Below are 22,759 nucleotides of genomic sequence, written 5' to 3' on the forward strand. Positions count from 1 at the left end.
GGCCTTTTGCATGGATTCATGCTCTGGTGGGGTCCCTTGGCCTGGTCTTTGGGGATTGGGCCAAAACCAGCAGGCCGAGGGATGCCACCAGTGCATGAATTGGTGCACTGGGCCACTAGTCAACTAGGAAACCCACCTTTTTTATGTTACTAAGGTGATTGCCCAAGGTAATAAGAGTTTGGACTGGGAGATACCTAAGACCCTTCCAGTACTCTCTTGTTTTAAGTAAATTTGCTCCCCGAGTAATAAAGATGGAACAATGTGAGATTTGGCCTTAGGCCTATTTCTCTGATTTTACTCCAGCCCACTGGGACAGAACCCATGACCATAATCCTTTTGATGACATAAGGGACTTAGTGGCTCACTTGCAATTCCAGCTCCAGGAGATAAAAGAATAGGGCACAACTTGACCTAAGGATCCAGTGAAGTACAGGGTCAAGGGATGTAGGTCATCCTCTCACTCCATCACTTTCTTCATGTCTTTGCTTAGATGTCACCGTATTATTGATATGCTGTATCTAAAATAACAATCTCCATTCCCATTCCCTATCATCTGGTATAGTACACATTTCCTAACATACTACTTCTTTTCCTGCTTTAAAACGTAAGCTGTAAGAAATGTGAGATCTGTTGAGTTTATTTTTCCTGGTGCAGACCCAGTACCTAATGCTGCATCCACATTCTCTCTAAACTTCTCCAGGTCCTAAAGTTTTAGGCCTCTCCTTTAGCCAAAATAACGCCTGGCACATACATAATGCTCAGGAAATAATTGGTTGAATGAATGATTAATTGCAAACTCCTGGCCCTCTCCTGTCCAGAACTCTTTAAAGACCTGGATTATCTACAATTCTATCCATTGAAAATTTACCTAACACTCTAGAAAGAGTAAGGGAGTTTCAGTCATTCCCTCCTCCAATCACATTTGTCTTCTAACATCTAATTGAGAAATATGGGCATTTTTTGAAGAGATGGAGAAGCAGAAGAATCTGTATTTAGAAACCCAGAGTTTTGAAGGGATGTGAGTAAGGGAAGGGAAAGGAGTAAGATCAAGGGAGAAGGCCAAAAAGTGAGCTCAGAAAGGACAAACACAAGCCAACTAACGTCCACTTGTGTTCTAGGCAGTATCTTTTCATTTCTCCTCTCAATCATTAGATGGAAATTGGATTTTCCTCCAGAAGGGAGAAAAGCCTTAAAACTCAAAGGCCTCTTCCTCATTGTTGGGATGGCTGGGAAGTGAGGGGCAGAGGTGGAGGGAATACTCAACACACACTCACATTTGATGATGAAGTAAGAAGACCTTCTCCCCTGAGGAAATTTAGAGTCCGGGAGGGTTCGGCTTTGCATTTGGAAAGTTCAATAGCATTGAACTTCAGAAAGTTCAATACATTTTGTTTTTATTGCCCAATCCTAGTCATAATCATAACTATAATCGTACACAAATACCCACTGAGTTCCTAATATTCATAAAATGCTCAAGGGCCCAAGGTAATTCACAGGCTTAACCCACTTCCAGCCTTATGTCCCAAAGAAAATTTGATACAGCTTATCATATATATAAACTTTAATTAATATATACACACACACACACACACACACACACACACACACACACACACACACTGAGTGGCCAGATTATTATGATCTTTGAATGCATAATAATCTGGCCACTCAATGTATATCCTATATAATAAAAGGCTAATATGCAAATTGTCCCCTCAACCAGGAGTTCAACCAGCAGGCAGGCCGGCCAACCGCCCATGTCCCCTCCCCCTGGCCAGGCTGGTCGGACCCCACCCATGCATGAATTCATGCACCGGACTTCTAATATATATATGTATATATACACTGAGTGGCCAGATTATTGTGCATTCAGAGATCATAATAATCTAGCCACTCAGTGTATATATACACTTTTTGATTGGATTGTTTATCTTCCTTTTGTTAAGTTGTATGAGTTCCCTATAAATGTTGGAGATTAAACCCTTATCGAATATAACATTGGCAAATATGTTCTCCCATGCAGTGGGCTTTCTTGTTGTTTTGTTAATGGTTTCTTTTGCTGTGCAGAAGCTTTTTACTTGCTGTAGTCCCATTTGTTTATTTTCGCCTTAGTTTCCATTGCCCTGGGAGCTGTATCAGTAACGATATTGCTACGACGTATGCTGTCCTTCTGTCCTCCATCTTCTTTTTTTCCCCATAGTATTTTTTATCTATGTTTTCAATTTTCTAGCACAAGATATTCTGCACCTGGCTGCTTACAGGCTTCAACCAAATAGCATGAATAGCAGGGAATAAGAACTTTCCCTCTGTTAGATTTTCATAAAAGCTTTTGTCTTCTCTATATTCTTTTGAGTGTATATTAGCATAAGCATTTCTTATTTGGAAAAAGAGCCCAAGTTTATCAAGTAGTGCCTTAAATCTTCTTTGTAATCAGAGAACAACTGCATGAGACCTACTGCTAATTCAAACAGTCCACCTGTATTTTGCTGCACCATAGCTTTATATTTTTCTTCAGGGGGACAAGTGTAGCTAACCTCCCAATAAATATCTAGCTTTGTCCCTGTTGGACAAGGGTGTGTAAAAAGCTTTACTGCATCTGGGTGATCAAGAGATTAGACTTTCTCTAGGCCAAGAAAATATATGTAATTAGCAGAATTGGTGACAAATGGAATCCCATCGATGCTTGTGACACATGGGAATTTTGAGTTGTCTTCAGTATCTTCAGTGAATAAACTGGCATTATGCTACATTTCCCTCACTTCAATGATAATCTGAAGCTTGTCTTTTGGAACTTTCAGCCAATGATTAAATGCCTGTGAAAGTTTGGTTCTCATTTGTTTACTTGGTAATTATAGCAAGTACTTGTGGGGTTCTAGAAGAATTCTTTGGACTGTTTCTTGAGTCTTCTCCATTGTTGTTGAATTTCAAAGCTGGTTCAACAATGAGATCACAGTTCTGCACCACTAGTCCTGGACTTCCTACTTTATAGCTCCTCCTGACGCCTACATGAATCCCTCCCCTCCTGTATTACAGAACTCCTCGCCCTCCTCAGCCTCCAGAAATGTGCCATCCAGGTCACACTCAACATTATTGTTTTCAATTGTTAATCTGTTAGTAGCCGGATACTATTTCTTACTAAGAGACAAATGTATGTACAGATGTCTTTTCTTGAAAGTTACCAGAATATTAAAATCTAACAGATTAACCTTTAAAATTTTTTTGTGAGAAAAAAAAGAAAAGCACAAAAAAATAAGCAGAACAGCACTCTAAGCTACATCTACTGCAAGAATGAGGACCATTCTCAGCAATCGGACTGTCCACATCACAGAAAACGTGGACATCACTCTGAAGGGCCACAGTTATTGGAAAGGCCCCAGAGGCACCCTACAGAGGGACTTCAATTACATCAATGTAGAACTCAGTCTCCTTGGAAAAAAAAAGAGGCTCCAGATTGATAATGGATTGGAAATAGAAAGAAACTGGCTACTGTTCACACTGTCTGCAGTCATGCACAGGGTAGAATCCAGGGTGTTCCACTGGACTTCTGTTATAAGATGAGGTCTGTGCATGCTCACTTCCCCCTCGATGTCGTTATTCAGGAGAATGGTTCTCTTGTTGAAATCAGAAATTTCTTGGGCAAAAAATACATCCACAGGGTTCAGATGAGGTTAGGTTTTTCTTGTTCTGTTGTTTGGTAGCATCTCAAGCACAGAAAGATGAGTTAATTCTTAAGGGAAACTTGTATCAAATACAGCTGCTTTGATTCATCAAAAGCCACAACAGTGAAAAACAAGGATATCAGAAAAAATTTGGATGGTATCTATGTTTCTGAAAAAGGAACAATTCAGCAGGCTGGTGAATAAGATCCAAGTTACCCAGCTATAGAAAGAGCAAGATGCTGGATGATTCCTTAGCTCTGTTTATGATATTTTAAAGATGCAATAAAAGCCATGTATTGACTTCTGGGGAGGGTGGGGGGAGAAAAGAGAAAAAGCAGAACAGGTAGGAGAGTTTAAGCATGTATCTAGCTCTTAAAATTCACAGAACCCAGATACTATGAGTGTGTTTGCTTTGAAATAAATTAGAGAAATTATAAATGAAAGTGATGTAGTCAGGAAAAGATTTTTTGATGAAAGAGAGGTCGTCCTGGTATCAACAATAATGTTGTTGAGTGAATAATTTTAACATCCATCAGCTTATGTGATCCTCATGACAACCTATGAAGCAGGCAGAATATCAGACAATGCCGTCTTCATTTTATAAAACAAGTGAGAAGTTATGAGACGTGCCCTAAAGCACCTGATAAGAGGAGATGAGATTAGGAATCTAGCAGCCAGATTTTCCTTGCCTAGCACCAGGCTGCCTCTCTAATAATACCTTAAACTTCTAGAGGATGCCTTAGATATTAGGAATATTTTCACATATAGTATTTCAATGGGTATTATATATTTTTAAAAATATTAATGTTTTATTAAGTCTTACATGTATAATATTAAGGAGAGATGTGCTTGTCTTGTGCTTGGGTCAAGGTACATGAAATTTTATATATAAAACTATAGGCCTGGTGCACGAAATCCGGGCACGGGTAGGGTCCCCAGGCCTGGCTGGTGATCAGGGCCTTCTGGCTGCTGGCCAGGGCCTTTCTTCATTCCACGCTGCCCCCTGGTGGTCAGCACACGTCATAGCGAGCGATCGAACTCCTGGTCTCCCTGTCGAACTCCCGAGGGAACAATTTGCCTATTAGGCTTTTATATAATATAAATTTTTTATAGGTAGAGTAATTAAAGGCAGTCATCTCTACTCTTTGCTGCTAGTCAATATCAAAGTTGTCCTGTTTGAATTCTCTATTCAAATATCTGAATTCATGGAAAAATTGGAAACAGACAGGAAACAAGCCAAGATCTATGGAAGAATTAAAGAAAAGAGTGGATTTTTCTTTTTCAAATTAGGCCTGGTATGCACAAATATATAAAAATGTGCTTATCTATGCTATAATTTTTTTTTTTCAGAATCATTTTGCGATTAAATCGGGGCAACGAGTTCTTGTTGCCTCATCATACAGAATTATGGGAAAATTTGATTTGGGCCTCAAGGTGCTGGAGAATGAAGATTCTCAGGCTTCCTTTGAGCAAAAGGAAATTCTTGAAATGGAGGGTCCCAGAACAGACCATTTGGGTATTAACAAATTGTCAGAGAAGCCAAGCCAGCATCCTGGGTGATTTTAAAACAGGAGAATTCAAATTGGCCACAAGTTCAGAGATTGCGTGTGTTGGTTTCTCTGCAACCCAGTCACTGCCATCTGCTGCCAGTGTGACACATTTGAAGGGTGACCCATCTGGGCACTATCTATAAACACTTCACAGCAGAAGAGTTTAATATTCACCTGGGAGATAAATTTCCAATGATTTCTAGGAATAACAGTACGGAGAATTTTTACACCTGCCACTGTTTAGCCTGCAGACTCAATATTCTGAGATGATTGCTGGTCAGCTGCCAAAAGGCACTCTCTAGCAAGTCGATAGCTGTCATCACAGGGCTTCAGTCATTATCTATCTGCCTCTACCTATCCCACTAATTTCATGATGGTGGTGGTGAATTGATCTCGTTTGAGAACTACTGTACTTCAGATGCCAAAGGACTTGGGAGATGGGGAGGCTGACTCCCCTACCACGTAATCAAGTTCACCTGCCAAAGAGATTACCAGATATCTCAGGCTCTGTAATCCTCTGGAAAATCCCCCAGAAACTTTCCTGGAGGTCTGTATATATCTCTTTAAAAATATTAACAAAAGATGTAATTTAGAAAGGAATATCTTTGCTTTTTCTACTATCTCCTTAGAGTGGTGATATTTGATTGGTTTCTTTAAAAAGTAAACTCTTTTCTATAGGAGTGAGATATGACACCAGGGCTATCACCTAGTAGGCATATATACTTACTATTTGTGAAATGAATTGTTCAGATTTACTGTCTCTGATATGCCTTATGATTATAATAATTCACAACTATGAAATTTTCAGAAAAACAACCATGTTGTAAAAATTAATCTAATGGATTTTTAGATAAGCTCAAAGGAAGGAATTGGGCAGATAATGAGCAGACGTTTATGGTTTAGGTTTCCTCCCTTTCTTAGAGCTATAACATGAGCTCACAGAAGTTTAGGGCTGGAATACTAAAAGGCATTCCTAGTCCTAGTTCTAAGGATGTGGAAAATGGATGGTCATGATGTCATTTCCCTTTTCTTCCTTACTTTCTCTCTCCCTCTCTCTTTTATCTTTTATCTTTTTTGTTTGTTTATTTGGTTGGTTGGTTGGTTGGAGTAGGGGAGAGACTATTCAGACACATAATGTTATACATCATAATTATGATTCACATACTCTCCCAATGAAATTGTCATAAATCATTCCTCAGTGGGGGGAGGGGGGACGAAGGGGGATCCCCTCATGCGTCTGTGAAACATAGTTAAGACTGTAAGTGGAGTTAATGGGGCTGTGCTCTTAGTTTTGGCACTGGAATTGTCACTGTCCTAATAATCTGGTAATATTCCAAAAGAGATTAAGAGCTTTCCCAGAGGAACAGCGTTTTCTTTAGAAACAAGATGACTAATCACTTTGATGATCCCGGTGAGTTTTGTGGCTTTAATGTTAATCTTCACTACTGCCCACATTTATTTTTAGGTTCTTTTCAGTTCCTGCAGCGTCCTGTTTTGATTTTCTGCTGCACTCCGTTGGAGACGCTGTGATAGTACCTGATCTCTTTGTTCTTGTTGTAGAAGCCAGAAACCAGCACACTGTTCTTTCCATGGTAGTTGAAAGCCAATTTGCCTTAGTCATGGGCAAGTCTCCACTTCCCCAAGATGCATGAGGTGGCATCCCATCCCTGGTTGAATAAAGAAGGCCCAGGAAGAAAGCACACCTACCAGAAGACATTAATTTTGTAACATTTAGCAGAACCCCGAGGCTTAAAATTCAGGGACAAGGATTCTCATCAAGGACAGCGATGATGCATAGGTAGGCAGTGTTCTTCACCAGTTACCTCAGCAACTTCATCCGAAGGTTCATGGAGTTGGAGGGGTTGGGGGAATAGGGCAGCCGGAAAGCATCTTGGAGGGTGAAGTCTCCAGGGTGTTCCTAATCCATAGCTAGAACCCATAGGTTTCTTCCATGTCTGAGGTTCTCGGTTCATTGCTGTGAGATGGGTCCTAGGTGATTGTAATATCCCATCAGGTTGAGAATGACTATCCTAAATGAAAGTCTGGTGGGGAGTTCAGGATCAGCGCTGTGTGAAAGGCAAAGCACTGGAGCTGGAGTCAGAAGGTTCTTAGTAACTGTGACCCAGAACCAGCCTCCTGCCCGCCCTCCCAGCCTGTTTGTCTGCACAACTAGGATAATGGTGCCCCATGAATTATTATGAGACTAAAATTTTATAATGTCAGAGTTCAGTAACTTTCCTCTACTGGAATATCATGCCAGCATCTAGCACAGTACCTGCACAGAGTCAAGTACTTGTCAGCCAGAACTGAAGCTGGCATTGGTGGCCTAAGAGTCAGGGTGAAGTAAGCAGTGGCTGCCCTCCACGCTTGGCCCTGCTGGGGCTGAAGCTACTAGTCATGCCAATAATAGCTCCGATTAAAACATAATATAGTAGCTGAAGTAAAAGAAAATCTTGTCTGTTTTATGCAACAGCTTGCAATCTTAATCAAAATTTCAAATTAAAACTAAAATGTGCTAAGTTCTATAGCTAGGTGTCACATGCCTGAAACAAGTGAGTTATATCCACATTGCACCCTCCAGATGCAAGGACTGCACTAGCAATCATATGTAAGCAACATTCAGACTCTTAAGGCTATTTTTTATTTTTTTATGCCTAGCTTTACAAGTTAAGGGAATAGACAGATGCATCAGAAAGTGAATTGAAAGCAACCCAGCTTACCAAACATTCAATAAGAACATCTGTTTCAGATTGGTTTTCTGACTTACCAAGAGGATTTGTGGTCAGTGGAGAGAGTAGTCGCTGTGTCTCCACCTTCCATGTATCTGTGGGAGAACCACATCATCTGCTTCGTAAGATTGCTTCTCTGTGCTGCAAGACTTTCCTCACTTACAGCTTCTTCCACGAAGCCTTCAGCTCTGACATACTCCACACTGCAACATGTAGCATTGATTAGAAGTTCATGAATCTCATTACAGGGATACCTCATTTTATTGTGGTTCGTTTTACTGAGCTTCACAGATGTTGCGGTTTTTTACAAATTGAGGACGAGACCCTCCACCGGCAAAATGATTACAACTCCCTTTATTGTGAAACTCCCTTTATTGTGGTGGTTTGGAACGTAACCAGCCATGCCTCCCAGGCCTGCCTGTATATGTGCTAGTATGTAACAGATTCCATCGCACGAAATATGGTGGAAGCTACTCCATACCTTGGGGCTTAAGTGATATTTCTTCAAAGAGGCCTTAACTACCCTCCTTTGCTCATTCTAATTTAGGTTCAGCTTTCTTACTCAGTCCGTTGCTATCTTTCCATATATCTCAGTTTTTCTTTCTGTTCTTTTTCATAGTTGTTGTTGACTCTCAATTCCCCTGTAGACTAAAGCTTCATTCATCTAACATTTCTGATCTCTTACAAGTAAAAGAGTTACTTACTATCTACATAGCATTCAGGCCTTTAATATGTCATTCTTTTATTATTAAAAAAAATTCCTAAGGATTACCTGATTATAAATATTAGAAATGATCATTTAAAATTAGGTTTCCAATGGCTTCTGAAAAAAAAAGCAATACAACTATCAGTACATATATACATCACCTTTTTATTTATTTATTTATTTTTTTAAATATATTTTATTGATTTTTTTACAGAGAGGAAGTGAGAGGGATAGAGAGTTAGAAACATCGATGGGAGAGAAACATCAATCAGCTGCCTCCTGTACACCTCCTACTGGGGATGTGCCCGCAACCAAGGTACATGCCCTTGACCGGAATCGAACCTCGGACCCTTCAGTCCGCAGGCCGACGCTCTATCCACTGAGCCACACCAGACAGGGCATACATCACCTTTTTAAAATGTACGCAGATTGGATCATACCATACAGAATGGTCCTGCGCCTTAGATTTTTCATCATCATGTATCTCAGAGCTCTCCTATGTCAGCACCTAAAGCAGCACGTTTTATACCTAACTATACTGTGTTTATTGTAATTTATATAACCATTCTCATGTCAGTGGGCTTTTTCTTTTTTTTTTTTCTTTTAAAAAATTTATTGATTGATTTATGAGAGAAGGGGATGGAAGAGAGAAACATGGATGTGCTGTTCCATGTATTTATGTGTTCATTGGCTGATTCTTGTGTGTGCCCTGCCGGGAGATCAAACCCGTGACCTTGGTGTGGGATGATGCTCTAAACAACTCAGCTGCCCGTCCAGGGCTGTCAATGGACTTTTATATTACGTGCTAACCATCTTTTAGATGTTACAAAACATACAATTTGCTATATTTTTGCAAGTATATCCAAAGGGTATGTTATATTTCTAGCAAGGGAAGGTCAAAGGATGTATGTATTTTAAATTTTGATATATATAATATGCCATTTTTAGCCTCATGTGTCTTGAACCACAAGGTGTTTGGGAGACATTTAAACTTTTAAGTGGAGATATCCACTTAAAGATTCCAGTCAATATAAGTGAATCAAACCTAGAAATGATCATTTAGTAAAGAGTGAAATTGTGCTCTCTGAATTGTTAGTGGAGGCACAGAAGAAGTAAATTATCAAGAGACTACAATGTATAGCCCCATTTAACTGCTGATATAAGGACAAAAAAAAAAATCCGCACTATTATTAAAAGATGTGTTTTTAGCAAAGGCTAAATACAAACCAGACTAAAGTAGACATTGCCTGTTGAGGATACCTGTCATCAGGCGTGTAAAGGTTTCAAAAGTTGGGTCACACTCTGTTTACAGAGACGTGATCCTGACATGGAGATGCGATTGCTCAGTATCGCAAACACTATAATCCTGCCTCACCGCCCCAGTCTAGAGGCATCCCAGTGAGTTTTTTGGTTGTTGTTAATTTGTTTAACCTGATCTGGGATCATTACTATTCTTCCTACTCTGGGAAATGTCAGTCTAAGACAAATGTCAGCGTGTTTTGTTATCAGGAAAATCAGTGATCTCTCCTATGTTTATAAAGAGTTGCTACTATTGGATCAGCTGTTGCCATGTTTTGACAACTGAAAAAAAATCTCACACCTTTTTTTATTCTTTTTCTGATTATAGGATACTAGAGGCTCAGTGCACGAAATTCATGCACTGGGGGAAGGGGGTGTCCATCAGCCCACCCTGCACCCTCTCACAGTCCAGGAGCCCTCGCTCCTTACTGCTCACTGCTCCTTAGCGCTGCCCCAGAGGTGGGAGAGGCTCCCGCCACTGCCACTGCGCTCACCAGCCATGAGCCCGACTTCTGGCTGAGTGACACTCCCCCTGTGGGGAGCACTGACCATCAGGGGCCAGCTCCTTTATTGAGCATCTGCCCCCTGGTAGTCAGTGCACTTCATAGCGACTGGTCATTCTGGTCATTCCTCCTTACCAGTTGCTTAGGCTTTTATTATATAGACTAGAGACCCAGTGCACAAAAATTTGTGCGCTCGGGCCTGGCCTGCGCCCTCTTGCAACCTGGGAGCCCTCAGGGGATGTCTGACTGACAGCTTAGGCCCACTCCCCGCGGACATCCCTGTGAGAGCTCACTGACCACCAGGGGGCAACGCCGGCCCCGCCCCCCATTGCCCCGCCACCACCGCCAGTGGCCTCCCTCTGTGGGAGGAGACCAGCGGGCTGATTGGGGGATGGCACCGACAGGCGAGTGGCCGGCCACACCCCCCATTGCCCCTGCACCGCTGTGGGTTACCACCCCTCCCACCCCCGATTGCCGTCCCCTCCTTCTGCCCGCTGGCACCCACCTTGACTGGCCTGGCGCCACCTGCATATTAGGCTTTTATTACATAGGATTAGTATAATAAAACATTTCATTGTCCAGTCCTGGAAATAATTAATTGCCCCTTTGGTTATTGAGTGAGCAGAGTGGTGGGCTTGGAGGATGGTTGATACTTCAAATAAAAAATCCTTCAGAAGCCTTATTTTAATTTCAAAATACCTTGCATTTTCATTGAAGGCCAGTAAGGAAACAATAAAAATGTAGTGTTACCAACTATTGATGTTCGTATTGAAGTAATTGAAAGTATTATACCTAAGACTCTTCCCACGGCAGAATTCTGGAATTCTTATAGTCATTACTGAGATATTCTGCTTTGACTTCCAAATGGCATTAAAATTGAAAATCTAGCATACAGAGTCACTTCTTTTCTCAAGTTGATAAATGGTCCGACCTCATAGTGAGAGCCTGGGTTTGAAAGAAAGTTAGCCATGTCTCTCACACTTTTTCAGACAGACCCCCCAGCAGTTATAGAGGGGAAAAATAACCAAAACCCTGTAAAAGAAAAAAACAAATACAACCTGAAAATGAGAACTTGTTTTTCAAACTTATACTCTGGACATCCCAACATCTACCTACGTAGCACACGAGTTATCCAAAGGTGACTCCCAACCACACAGAGTCCCCGTGTTGTGTCAGCACCACAAATGGTTTGTGTCAGAGTTTGAACTTTGTTTATGTCAAACACCTATCAGGGGTCCTCAAACTTTTTAAACAGGGGGCCAGTTCACTGTCCCTCAGACCATTGGAGGGCCGGACTATAGTTTAAAAAAAAAAACTATGAACAAATTCCTATGCGCACTGCGGGCCCAGGACGAGTCGGCTGCTAAGCAGGACAGGCAGCGGCACCCGGCGGGCCAGATAAATGTCCTCGGCGGGCCGGATGGGGCCCACGGGCCATAGTTTGAGGACACCTGACCTACATGTTTCTTTACATGTTTATTGTCTCCTGCAATCTGCTGTAGAGACCCTCTCCCTGCCCAGTGAGCACTACAGTCTCTGACACTGTGGATGTTGAAGACATAGGTGCTGATTCAGGAAATGACTGTGTCTTTTCACCAGGCCCAGTGCCAGTGTGGTGAAGCCTTGTAGGTGTCGTTGCAATTGTTAACTCAGTTGTAGCCATTGTAACTGGTTGCCTATTAAAAATATGTCAATTTTAAATTGTCAATCGAATTAATATATGCTTGCTTTAAAATGGTCAATGCAGAAATGTACGTAGTACAAATGAGAAGGGTCCCTCCCCGCCTCTGAGGATCTCAGCTAACAGTCCAATGAGCATTCTTGGTGCCTCCTTGGGTACATACACGCCATGGCAAATAGTTATTGATGAATAAACAGAACATTCGTTTGAGAAGCAGCAGGTCAGCTAACCAGGCCTGTGGTTTACCCCAGATCTCCTTACTGCAGGTGCCTAACATAGCTGAAGGGGAGCAGACACAGCCACTTCTTTCTCTACTGGGCCCTCTCCTATTTAATTAGCTGTTATCATCTGGGCTCTGACAAGAAAAAGGATATATTCCTTCTCCCCCCGTCCCCCCCACAAAAAAAAAAACCCTAAAATCAAATAAAGGCTGGCGGTGTGACCCTACAGCTGGGATAGGCATGTGATGTGGTAATCATCTACCCCCGTTAAACACAATGGCCCAGTCTCTCAGCCTCTTTAAGGCCCTAGATTTGGAATAATCTTTATCATCGGATCAAAAGATAAATGTCACCTGATGCTTTTCTATAGCCACAGTCTCCCCTTCAAGACATTCTATTGAAAAATGCTCATTTCATATCATATTGTGAACTTGGTAGCTGACACTTATTTTGTGAAAAGTTGGCTCATGAAATAAAATACCTAACAATAAAATACTTAATAACATGGATAATCATCAATTCAAATCAAATTCTCTGTGTATCGGTTTCCTGGGCTTTTAATTAGCTTTCACCTCTCCTACCTGACACGTGGAGATGAGGTTTGTGATTTTTAACAATGAAAGATAAATCAAGTAAAACAGCAATAATAACAATAAATAGAAATTAAATAATAATTAATGCAAACTAATATTCAGCACTTACATATCAGAGACTCTATGCTAATTAAATACCTGCCTATATTGTCTTTTTTCCCTTACCTATATTGTTATAAAATTTATAGAAGTAATTTGCAAGTTAGATATAATTATCACTTCAGATGAAGAAAGACTAAGAGAGGTTAAGTAATGCGCCCAGTCATGAGACTAGTAAGTGAGAGCACTGTGATTGGAATTGGCAACACTAATCTATTGGTAGTGGCCTAGAGTGGTTGAAATCTTTGATGCTATGTCCAGGCGTAGCCAGGAAGAGTGTCAAGCCTCGTTAGCCATGAGTATCTGACATGAGTATATAAGGACTGGGGGTAGCAGAACATACACTGCATATTTGCCTCTTGCATCACAAAATCTCACAAGATGATGCAACTTAGGGAGAAAAAAGTCACCTCCCTTAAAGTATATTTTGGTCAAGTATCACAGTCTAAGAGCCCTGAGTGCAATTTTAATAAAAAGCCACATGGTTCCACAGTGTCTAGTGGCTGAGATGTGCCAGGGGCAGAGCTACTGGCTTCCCACAACTAACAATCATCTCATTGGCCACGCAGCTCCCCGATGGCTCCCTGCGGTAGCATTGTCACACCCCAACAAAGCGGCTTTGCCCACAGACACATAAGCCCGATGGCTGGCACCGACAGTGTCCCTGAGAAATGCACTGTCCTCTGTTCTGAGTCAGCCTTATTGTTCAGAGTCGAGGGAGTGAGGCTTATGGCCAGATCCGGGACAATGATATGTGTTATATTCTGTTGTCAGCAACACTGGGGGTCACCATGTGTCTAAACTTTCAAGTCTAAAATCCTCTGAAATGACCTTCTCACACCCTAACCCTCACGCTTGAAGAACTATTTGTCCATAACTCAAATGCCACTTCCTCTGACATCTCCCAGGGCCACCACTACCTTCAGCAGCAGAATTAGCTTGTTGATTCTTGTCACCCCAGCATCTAGGACAGTGTCAATAAAACTTTAATGACTGAAAGAATAAGTTAAACTATGCTGATACTTAAGAAATTGGGTGTGGTTAAACTACAGTGATTTTGGTGACCCGGGAAGGTGAAAAGATAGTAATTATTCCAAAGGTTCTTTCCTTGGATCTACTCTGATCATGGGTGAAGCACACAGGTAGCAGAAATATATAGTAGAAGAAGGGCTTTGCTCACTGGGGATGTTGGGCTGCAGTCATTGGGGAGAGACATGCCTGTAAAATGTGCTGATGGTTCCCAAAAATCTGGGGCTGATGTGCAGATTGATACACATTCAAAGTGTGTCATTTGTGTGTTTCTTTGCTTTTGGTGTGTACAAAAGTCATTGACATATCTCCCACCAGCCCATGAAAAGCAGACAATTGATGTAGTAAGTACTTCACCAGCAATATCTATGACTAGGAGCGTTTTGTAGCCACAAAATGTTAACTAGTGTTCAAAAGTCTACCGAACACCCAGTCGTGTGCAATGTGTCTGCTGGGATGCTTTGGGCTGCAAGTAGTAGAAAGCAAAACTCCAAATGGCTTACACAATAAGGAAGCTTTATCTCAAAAACAAGAAGTCTTGAGATAGGGTCACTGAATGATTAATTGAGCAGCAGAGTCACATCTGGAAGGACTACTTTGCCATCCCCTCTGAGTTAGCTTTGTTCTCAAGGTAGCTCCCTCGTGGTTGCAAGATAGCTGCTGCACTTACAGGTAACACATGGTAAAGAGTAAGGAAAGCTTTCCCAAAAGACCTAAGCAGCTCTCCCACATCGCATTGGCTAGAAGTGGGTCAATGCATACCTTACAAATTACTGGTAAGGGAAATTGGATTACTAAAACTTGCCTAGGCAATTAATATTTACTCCCAAATAGAGGATGAGGTCAGCTTCCTTGGGAGAACCTGAACTAAATCAGGATTCCTTTAATATGGAGGAGGAAAGGACTTGGTTCTTGAATGGGGAATCAACCAACCATGTCAGTTGCATTTGCTCAGTGGAGATGCCACATTCATATTTTCATATTACCTTCCAAATGTCCAATATGGTAATGACCTTAATCAAGTGACTTCATATTAAAAATTAGCTATTATCTGGTAAGGTAAAGATGAAACATATAATGAATTCAGATAAGATAGAAACATCTCCATTACCTACCTGACTTGACCAATGAAATCCAACTCCCCACTCATAATTAGGACAGTAAATTGACTGATTAAAAACTCAGGTCATTCTATTAGGAGGGGGCATTTCTTTGAAACAAGGAAGTGAGAAAGAGACAGCAGCAGGGTAAACATGGGAGAAAAGCTCTCCCAAAAGAGGAAATGTATACAAAATCCTGAGATAGAAAACTGATTGTGTCTGAAAGTGCTGGAATGTTTGGCTCACAGTGAGCAGGAAAAGAATCACAAGAGGTAAGAGTGGAACGTCTGTGGAGAGGGGCAATTGAGCCTTGTAGGTCATGGTAAGGAGTTGGGGGTTTCATTCTGAGTGCAGTGGGAAGCCACTTGAAGGATTAAATAGGATCTACAAGTAAAAGGTGACACCAGTAATTCCATGCAGAATCCTTTTAAATGTTGGAAAGAGTAACTCCATTTAATGTAGACTGTATGTCATTAGAGAAGCTGCTTACCAAATTCCCCACTTAAGAGATGGTTCCTGGGGAATCAACTCCATTGCCTTGGTTCTGTGCAGAGTTGATCTTTATTTATAGTGGTGAGCGCATGTTTATGGACAGGGTAGCCTAGTGGAATGACTCTAGCAACTCTAAGATGTTTTAACTAAAAGATCGTACCACTGAAGAAAAACAAAAGCTATTTCCCAGTTTGGTGATGCTGCTACTCATTTCAATAGTTAGTCCCTAGTTTTTCTCCTAACTGACCTCTAGAACCTAGAAAGGGATACTGCCAGAAAAAGGGTGGGCAGGCACATGTCCCCAGATGGGCAGCCAGCTTTCCCTTTAGTCGTGTGTGTGGTTTGCATACTGAGACCTATGCCTACAGGGTTCATTCATAATGGAGGCCACTGGTTCCAGTTGCCAAGTCCTTTCACACTTCGGGTTACATCACTGAGCTCAACACATCTCAGCTCCGTTGTTTCTTTCGCAGTTCCTTGATAAAAATTTCTTATGTCCATTTTTTTCCCAACAAACTTTCACTTTTTCAACAGTCTTTGAGCACTCATGTCTTTGTGGAGGCAAACACATGACCGGGCATTGAAGAACAGTGTCTGAGCAGTGTTAGTACATGGTTATGGGGAGCTTAGAGGAGGGAGCCTGGAGGGCTTCCTGGAGGAAATGGCAGTAGAGCTAAGACTTGAAGGAGACTTCTTCTGGCTTCTATGAGAAAGATGGATGGGACAGTGGGAAGACAGAACCAAGGACTGATTTAGAAGCTGCTTCAGGAGGCCTGGGCCGTCCAAATGCAGAGGAAGAACTGGCTGAAAGAAATAAAAAAAGATATTCCAGGAGTAGAGCCAGGGGGCCACAGGACAGAACTGAGACAATTCCAAGAGTTCTCAGCCAACCCTACCTCATCCCCAAGATCCTTAAGCTAAACTATAGACATCACCAGAGCTTTTCATGAGATCCTGCCCTGGATCCATTCCCCTTTTCCATGACCTCTTTTTGGAATACTTACGAAGAATAAGTGGTTTTATGTATGCTCTTCAGAATGAAGCCCTGAGTTTTTGTTACCCTTATTCACAGAATATTAGAAGACGCTTCTGAGTAAACGCAAATTATTATGGTACATGCATGCCTATTTGACCAATGGCAAACAGCCTTCCAGGTATGGTTAATGTCAGAAGTGAAATTATTTTCCTAAATGTTGTTTCTTTTCTCTTTTCACTTATGAAGTATATTCGGTGCTCTTCGAACTGGTGCTTATATGGTGTACATTTTGATGACCAAAGGCCTGAAGCAGTCAGTTTGTGACCAGAGTTTTTACAATGGACCTGTCAGCAAATTCTGGGCTTATGCATTTGTGCTAAGCAAAGCACCTGAACTGGGTGAGTGTGTTCTCTCCTTCCATTTTCTCCTCCTCGCTCCCTTTATGCTACCTATCCACAACATTTATTCAAAGACAAACAGTTTAAAGGTTCTGTTTGGTTGGTTACAAGAAAGTTGCAATTAATGACTCACTTTCACTACCTTTTTCTCCCTCCCTCCTTTTAAATAATTGTATGAAGAGCAAAATACTTGACATAGAACATGCAGATTTCCAAGCACTACTGTATATACACGTCCAGAGGGGTATAAAATATACACAGCCCCTTCCCTCCGGCCCATCAGCAGCTTAGCTAATATTAAAACATAAGGACAACTTAGCAACACGACTATTTCCAAGTCCCATGCCAAAAGCATACTTCCATTTCTGGAGTTAAGATTCAGACTAGGAAATTAAGCTTTTCTTTTGGGTAGCCTCATGTCCTCATTAACAAATGCTAAGGGTTGGTTTCTGATGTTGTTTGATTTTAATCATCAAAGAGAGAGGCCTTAGAGAAGAGGAATATAGTTCACCTTTTAGAAACTAATTAAAAAAAACATAACTGGTTATATATGTAGATTTCTAAGGTTTTTCCTTCAACTCATTAATGGGCTTCAATATAAGTGTGCCACAGGTTAGCAGAAACAGTGAAAATGTAAGTGGCAATGACTTGACATGGGTACAGTTCCCCAGGATAATACCATTATTGCCCAAGGAAGGGATCCGCGGGTGATAAGCTCTGAGTTCATCCATGAGCAGTGCTGGCCACTCTCTCACAAACCGGTACCTATCCTAAGGAACACCCAGCCGTCCTTTGGGTCTCCTAATTTTTTTATCTGGAATTAAAAATTGTATGTATTACGTTAAAAATATTTATGTATTTATAGATTGTGTTCTCCCTTTCGTTTTTTCCAAAAAGTGGTTAGAGGTTGTAATCTCGTTATAAGCCACCTACAATACAAGATATCAACAGTTGTTCTGTAAGGTGCCCTCGTTCAGACCCTGTGTCTTTTCACAAAGGCCTCTCTCTGATATGTGTGTTAGCAACCCACCACTCTCCCCTGGGTGTGGTGCACCTGCTGCCTGCAAATACCTGGCAATAGGTTTGAACTGTTGGTTTGATTTTGCCTTCTTGGGTCAAAGAGAAGGGAAGAGCAGCACAAGAACACTTTTTCTGAAAACTCTTCCTAAGTAAGGGGCAGGGGTACAGAGATGGGTCCTCTACACAGTCCACAGTAACGAGATCATTGCTGTCTGTGCTCCCCACACAGAGCCTATGTAGCCTTAGAGTGAGTGCATTTCTATACATTCATTCCTTTAATACATTTACATTAAGCGCCTACCAGAGGTTAGGAATTTAATAGGGGCTAGAATGGAATGGCTACTTTATCTAAAAAGAACTTTATAATATGAATTTTATGAACTAGGTCCCAGGAGGCTATTTTTTATATTTGAATTGGTGCAAAACCTTAGGTAACAAAAGTATTTTTCAAACCTGAAGCTACAGACAGTGCCCGAAAGTCTGCAGCTATATTAAGTGATTCTTTGTTTTACTTAGAGTCATAGAGTTTCTGAGTTCCATCACGTGGTCTCAAAGTGGAGTTGGTCTGAGAATGTGAGCATGTCTTCTTTACCCCTAGGGTTTTGTGGTGTTTTTCTTTAAAATAAATTCATACATTATTAATATTACATCCCACTGACTTAATTTATGCTGTATAATAAATATCCTTATTAATTCCTTTGTCTTTTTTGATAAAGAACTCAATGCAGATGTATCAATACAGTAAATGCATGAAATGTGTAACATCACCACCCCCCATGCTATTTCTGAACACATTTAACACCTTACTACCCTCAACAAAATTTTTTTTAAAAAAATCAGAAATGGTGCCTCAATGCATCTGGCTCTTAAGCCTCAATTTGCAAAGGAGCAACCTCAGTCTTTGTTTCTAGAATTGTCTTTACCCTGCAAGGGCAGCTTACCTGTGTTCTGAGTTTTCTCCTATTGGATTTGAGGGACTTGGGAATAAACAGTCCCTTCTGCCTGTTGTTAAGGAATAATTTACTGAAGAGCCACTCCATGCTCTCCATAGCGGTCACTTTCCCTCAGAGATGTGACTAAACTTATGCTCTCAGCCCTCATGCTCTCTGGCTTCTGTTCCAAATTGAAATCAAAGTTTGAGGATGGTGGACAGAGTTAAGATGCCTGGACTGTTGGTGCAGCCTCAGAGGTACCCGTGCTCCCATCCTCTGTCTTAGAGTGTTGATCCCGATGATGCTAATTATCCACCTGTCTTAATTTAATCTAGGCCCAAGATGGCCATACCTTGCTCCCCAGTGCAGACATTCCCATTGAACACGGGGTCTTCCCTTTTGAACCCAGAAAGAGTGGGACTCATCTCTTGTGCCATTGGCTTGATAAGCCCTTTCCTGTTGCATCCTCACTTACCACAGTAGTTTGTAGGTTGGCTGTCAAATAGTCCATCTTCTTACCATTAAAATATGGGATTAAAGTGTTGACAATGGGCTGAAGAAAATAAAATCCTAATCTTGACACCATTTTTTTAATGAGGCTAGTTAGTGACACAAATTCTTCATGTATTTTCAGATCCGTCACACAGAGGTTTTTATAGTCTGAGTACCTTTTTTAAAATACGATTTATTTTCTTTCAAATATCCTGGAGCTCATTTGATAATGGCCTTCCCCAGGTAAAGTGCTGAATCCAAGTAGATCCCCTAATCAGGCCAATGCAGTGTCCCGGGGGTAACCAGCTCAGCCCTTGGTTAGTGAACATATTTGTTTTGAAAGTTAAATTCCTTCCCAGTTTTTTGCTCTTGGAAGACCTTGACACTACCATTTAATTAAGAAAGACTTATGTATTTGGATTATTTGAACTTTTCTTATTTTTTAGGTCCCAAGTTCTGTTTTTTCAATACTCTAAGATTCTGGACTTCCTTATGCACACCAGAAAGAAAAGGTCTTGGCCCTGACCAGTTTGGCTCAGTGGATAGAGCGTAGAACCTGTGGACTGAAGGTCCCCGGGTTCGATTCCAGTCAAGGGCATGCACCTTGGTTGCGGGCACATCCCCAGTGGGGGGTGTGCAGGAGGCAACTGATCGATGTTTCTCTCTCATCGATGTTTCTAATTCTCTATCCCTTTCCCTTCCTGTCTGTAAAAAATCAATAAAATATGTTTAAAAAAGAAAAGAAAAGGTCTTGTGAGGAAAAGAACAGTTCTTCCATGTTCAATACTGAACCTCTATATTCCCCCCAAAACTTGCATGCCTACACTTTTCACTAACCTTTTTTAAAATACATTTTTATTGATTTTAGGGAGGAAGGGAGAGAACGTGAGAGATAGAAACATCAATGATGAGAGAGAATCATCGATTGGCTGCTTCTTACACGCTCCCCTACTGGGGATCAAGCCCACAGTCCTGGCATGTGCCCTGACCAGGAATCAAACCTCCTGGTTCATAGGCCCACGCTCAACCACTGAGAAACACTGGCTTGGAGTTTTCACTAAACTTTTGTTTTTTTACAGTGGTTAAACATACAACTTACCACTTCTGAGTGTACAGGGCTACGGCATTAAGAACAGTTGCATTGTTGTACCTTCATCACCTCTATCCTTTCTCCCCCGACACTTTTTCATCTTCACCATCTACAACTCTCTATCCATTAAACACTTTCTCACCATTCCCCCTTCCCTAAACTCTTACTAGTAAGACAGGCGCTCTGCTTCAGAAGAACTCAACGAGCTCGTCTCAGTGAATTACAGGGTTATAGTCTCATAGAACAAGCGAGGGGAAGAGAGCCACCACCTGCCTTGTGTGCCAAAATCCTGGAGTGCCTGCTGTTAGAATTATACTAAAACCTGCTGAGATTTGGTTTCGTTAAAACTTGGAAACATCTGCTCTGAGTCCAGGTCCTTGCTCCATTCAGCTTGTCTTTGTTTTTGAAACTCTGACTCAGCAGAGCTCCAGCTAATGCTGTGAAGGGAAGCACAGCAGTCTGTGACAAACCACACACAGAGTGACTCCGGTGGCCGTGCGCCCCCCCGGGGACACTTCGGCGTGGAAATACCATGCCCTGCCTGCAGGCTGGCTCTTGACTGAAAATAGCTGAACCGAAGGTTAGAGAGATTGTAGTGTAGAGACTGTAGTGAAATAAGTCAAAAATCCCAAATACTTCATACTTAGCCAAAATCCTTTCCATGATGCCAACTGGGCCTTTGGCTGAGAAAGATTAGTTGGTCAACATCACATACAGAGACCCTATATTTAATTTGCATTTCTAGGACACTGTAGCTTTTGGCAAGCCTGTAAGTATCATTGCTTGTGACAAATCAAATGTGATAATATGTGGTTTCCCAGAGGCGGGGAGATGGTATCTGCCAGAGTGGTGTGACTGTTGAATTTTAGCTGCAATATCAAAAGAACCGTGGGACACCTCAGGGAGCCTTTCCGGAACCCCCCAGTTACCCCTCGCCAAGGGAAACTGTCATACTCTGGGTCAATGGCCTTCTTGGGGACAGTAGCCCTGATATGGATTGGAGTGGTACTCCTGATGTGCTCCAGGGCCATTACTGAAAGATACTCATCGTCATTACTCCATCTGTCATCCTACTTATCTGTTCTGAAACAAATTCTCGAATAAATTCAAATTAATTTTATTTTGAAAGTCTCATAATATGCATGTCCTTTACCTCCATGACCCATATTAAATGGAAACACCTAGCGTGTCTCAGATCAAGCCTGAGACCTTGCCCCTGCACTCAGACAGAAAGAACGCAAAGCAATTTTCAGTTCTAGAACTATAGGTTCCACTTGCCATTCTTGGTAACCCATCCTAATAGGGTCACTGTCTTTTGTCTCCTATACCCTCCTCACAATGAAATTGGTAAGTTTTAATATAAGAGTGATGATAGAGTTAAAATGAAATCTATAAGACTTTAAAGGGATAACATGCTTATTACTTTATGACAAGTAAATCTTATTATAATGCATTTGAATATTGTGCGGGACTAAATTTGTTTTTAGCATGCAATGCTGTGGACTTCTACATGCTTTCCACTGAGAACAAAGGTAGGCTGGAATTATTGTGTCTGCATGGTCATCTTCAGAGGAAAGGGAGGCACAGAGTAGTAATTACATAGAAATAGTAGATCTTGGACAGACACAAAATAGCACAATTTAAAACTAAGAAGTAGGCCCAGGTCTCCTAACACTAGTTTTGTCCCTTCAGTATACAAGTGAGAGTTACCACCACCATCAATCATTGTCAGCCTGTCTGATATTTATAGGCATTATATGTCAGGTATCTCACAGGAGAGAAAAAGACCTCAAAGAAAATTTTATAACAGGTTCAGAAATGCAGGAACTGGCAACTTTTCTGTTCTAGGCAAACTTGAAGTAATAATGTTTAACAATTCAGTAGGGAAATAAACTAATATCTTCTGCTGAATGGGATAGGCCACCTTCCCAAGGTCCAGCATTCTTTTGTACCAAACCTTTTAGGGCACCCTTGAAGTATGAGGGATAGGACTTCCCTTTGTGCTTAATTAAATTTCAGAATAAGAGAAGAGACCGCCTAGTTCTCCTTGTTATAGAAAAAGAAGTCAAGTTTGAGTTCACCAAAAGTTATGAAGGATGTGGATTTTCACCATATCTGGGAGCCATAGAGATAGGAAAGAGAAAAGCATTTCCCTGCATGAACCTCTTTCTGTCCCACATTCCAATGTCT

General features: G+C 41.4%; 1 protein-coding gene and 2 pseudogenes across 4 annotated transcripts in view; 2 read left to right on the forward strand and 1 right to left on the reverse strand.

The window, feature by feature from the left end:
• ELOVL6 (ELOVL fatty acid elongase 6) overlaps positions 1-22,759 on the forward strand; it is a 151,245-nt gene that overhangs the window by 122,704 nt on the left and 5,782 nt on the right. For both annotated transcript variants that reach the window (XM_080642445.1, XM_080642444.1), the window contains exon 4: positions 16,884-17,035. In XM_080642445.1, coding sequence (XP_080498571.1) covers positions 16,884-17,035 — 152 coding nt within the window. The remainder of the gene's footprint in view (positions 1-16,883; positions 17,036-22,759) is intronic.
• LOC308255648 (geranylgeranyl pyrophosphate synthase-like) lies at positions 2,227-2,912 on the reverse strand (annotated as a pseudogene). Its single transcript has one exon. The product of its transcript is annotated as a geranylgeranyl pyrophosphate synthase-like (transcript).
• LOC308254104 (large ribosomal subunit protein uL6-like) lies at positions 3,289-3,863 on the forward strand (annotated as a pseudogene). Its single transcript has one exon. The product of its transcript is annotated as a large ribosomal subunit protein uL6-like (transcript).

The sequence above is a fragment of the Plecotus auritus genome (assembly GCF_963455305.1).
Source record: "Plecotus auritus genome assembly, chromosome: 1".
In the NCBI taxonomy this organism is placed as follows: Eukaryota; Metazoa; Chordata; class Mammalia; order Chiroptera; family Vespertilionidae; genus Plecotus; species Plecotus auritus.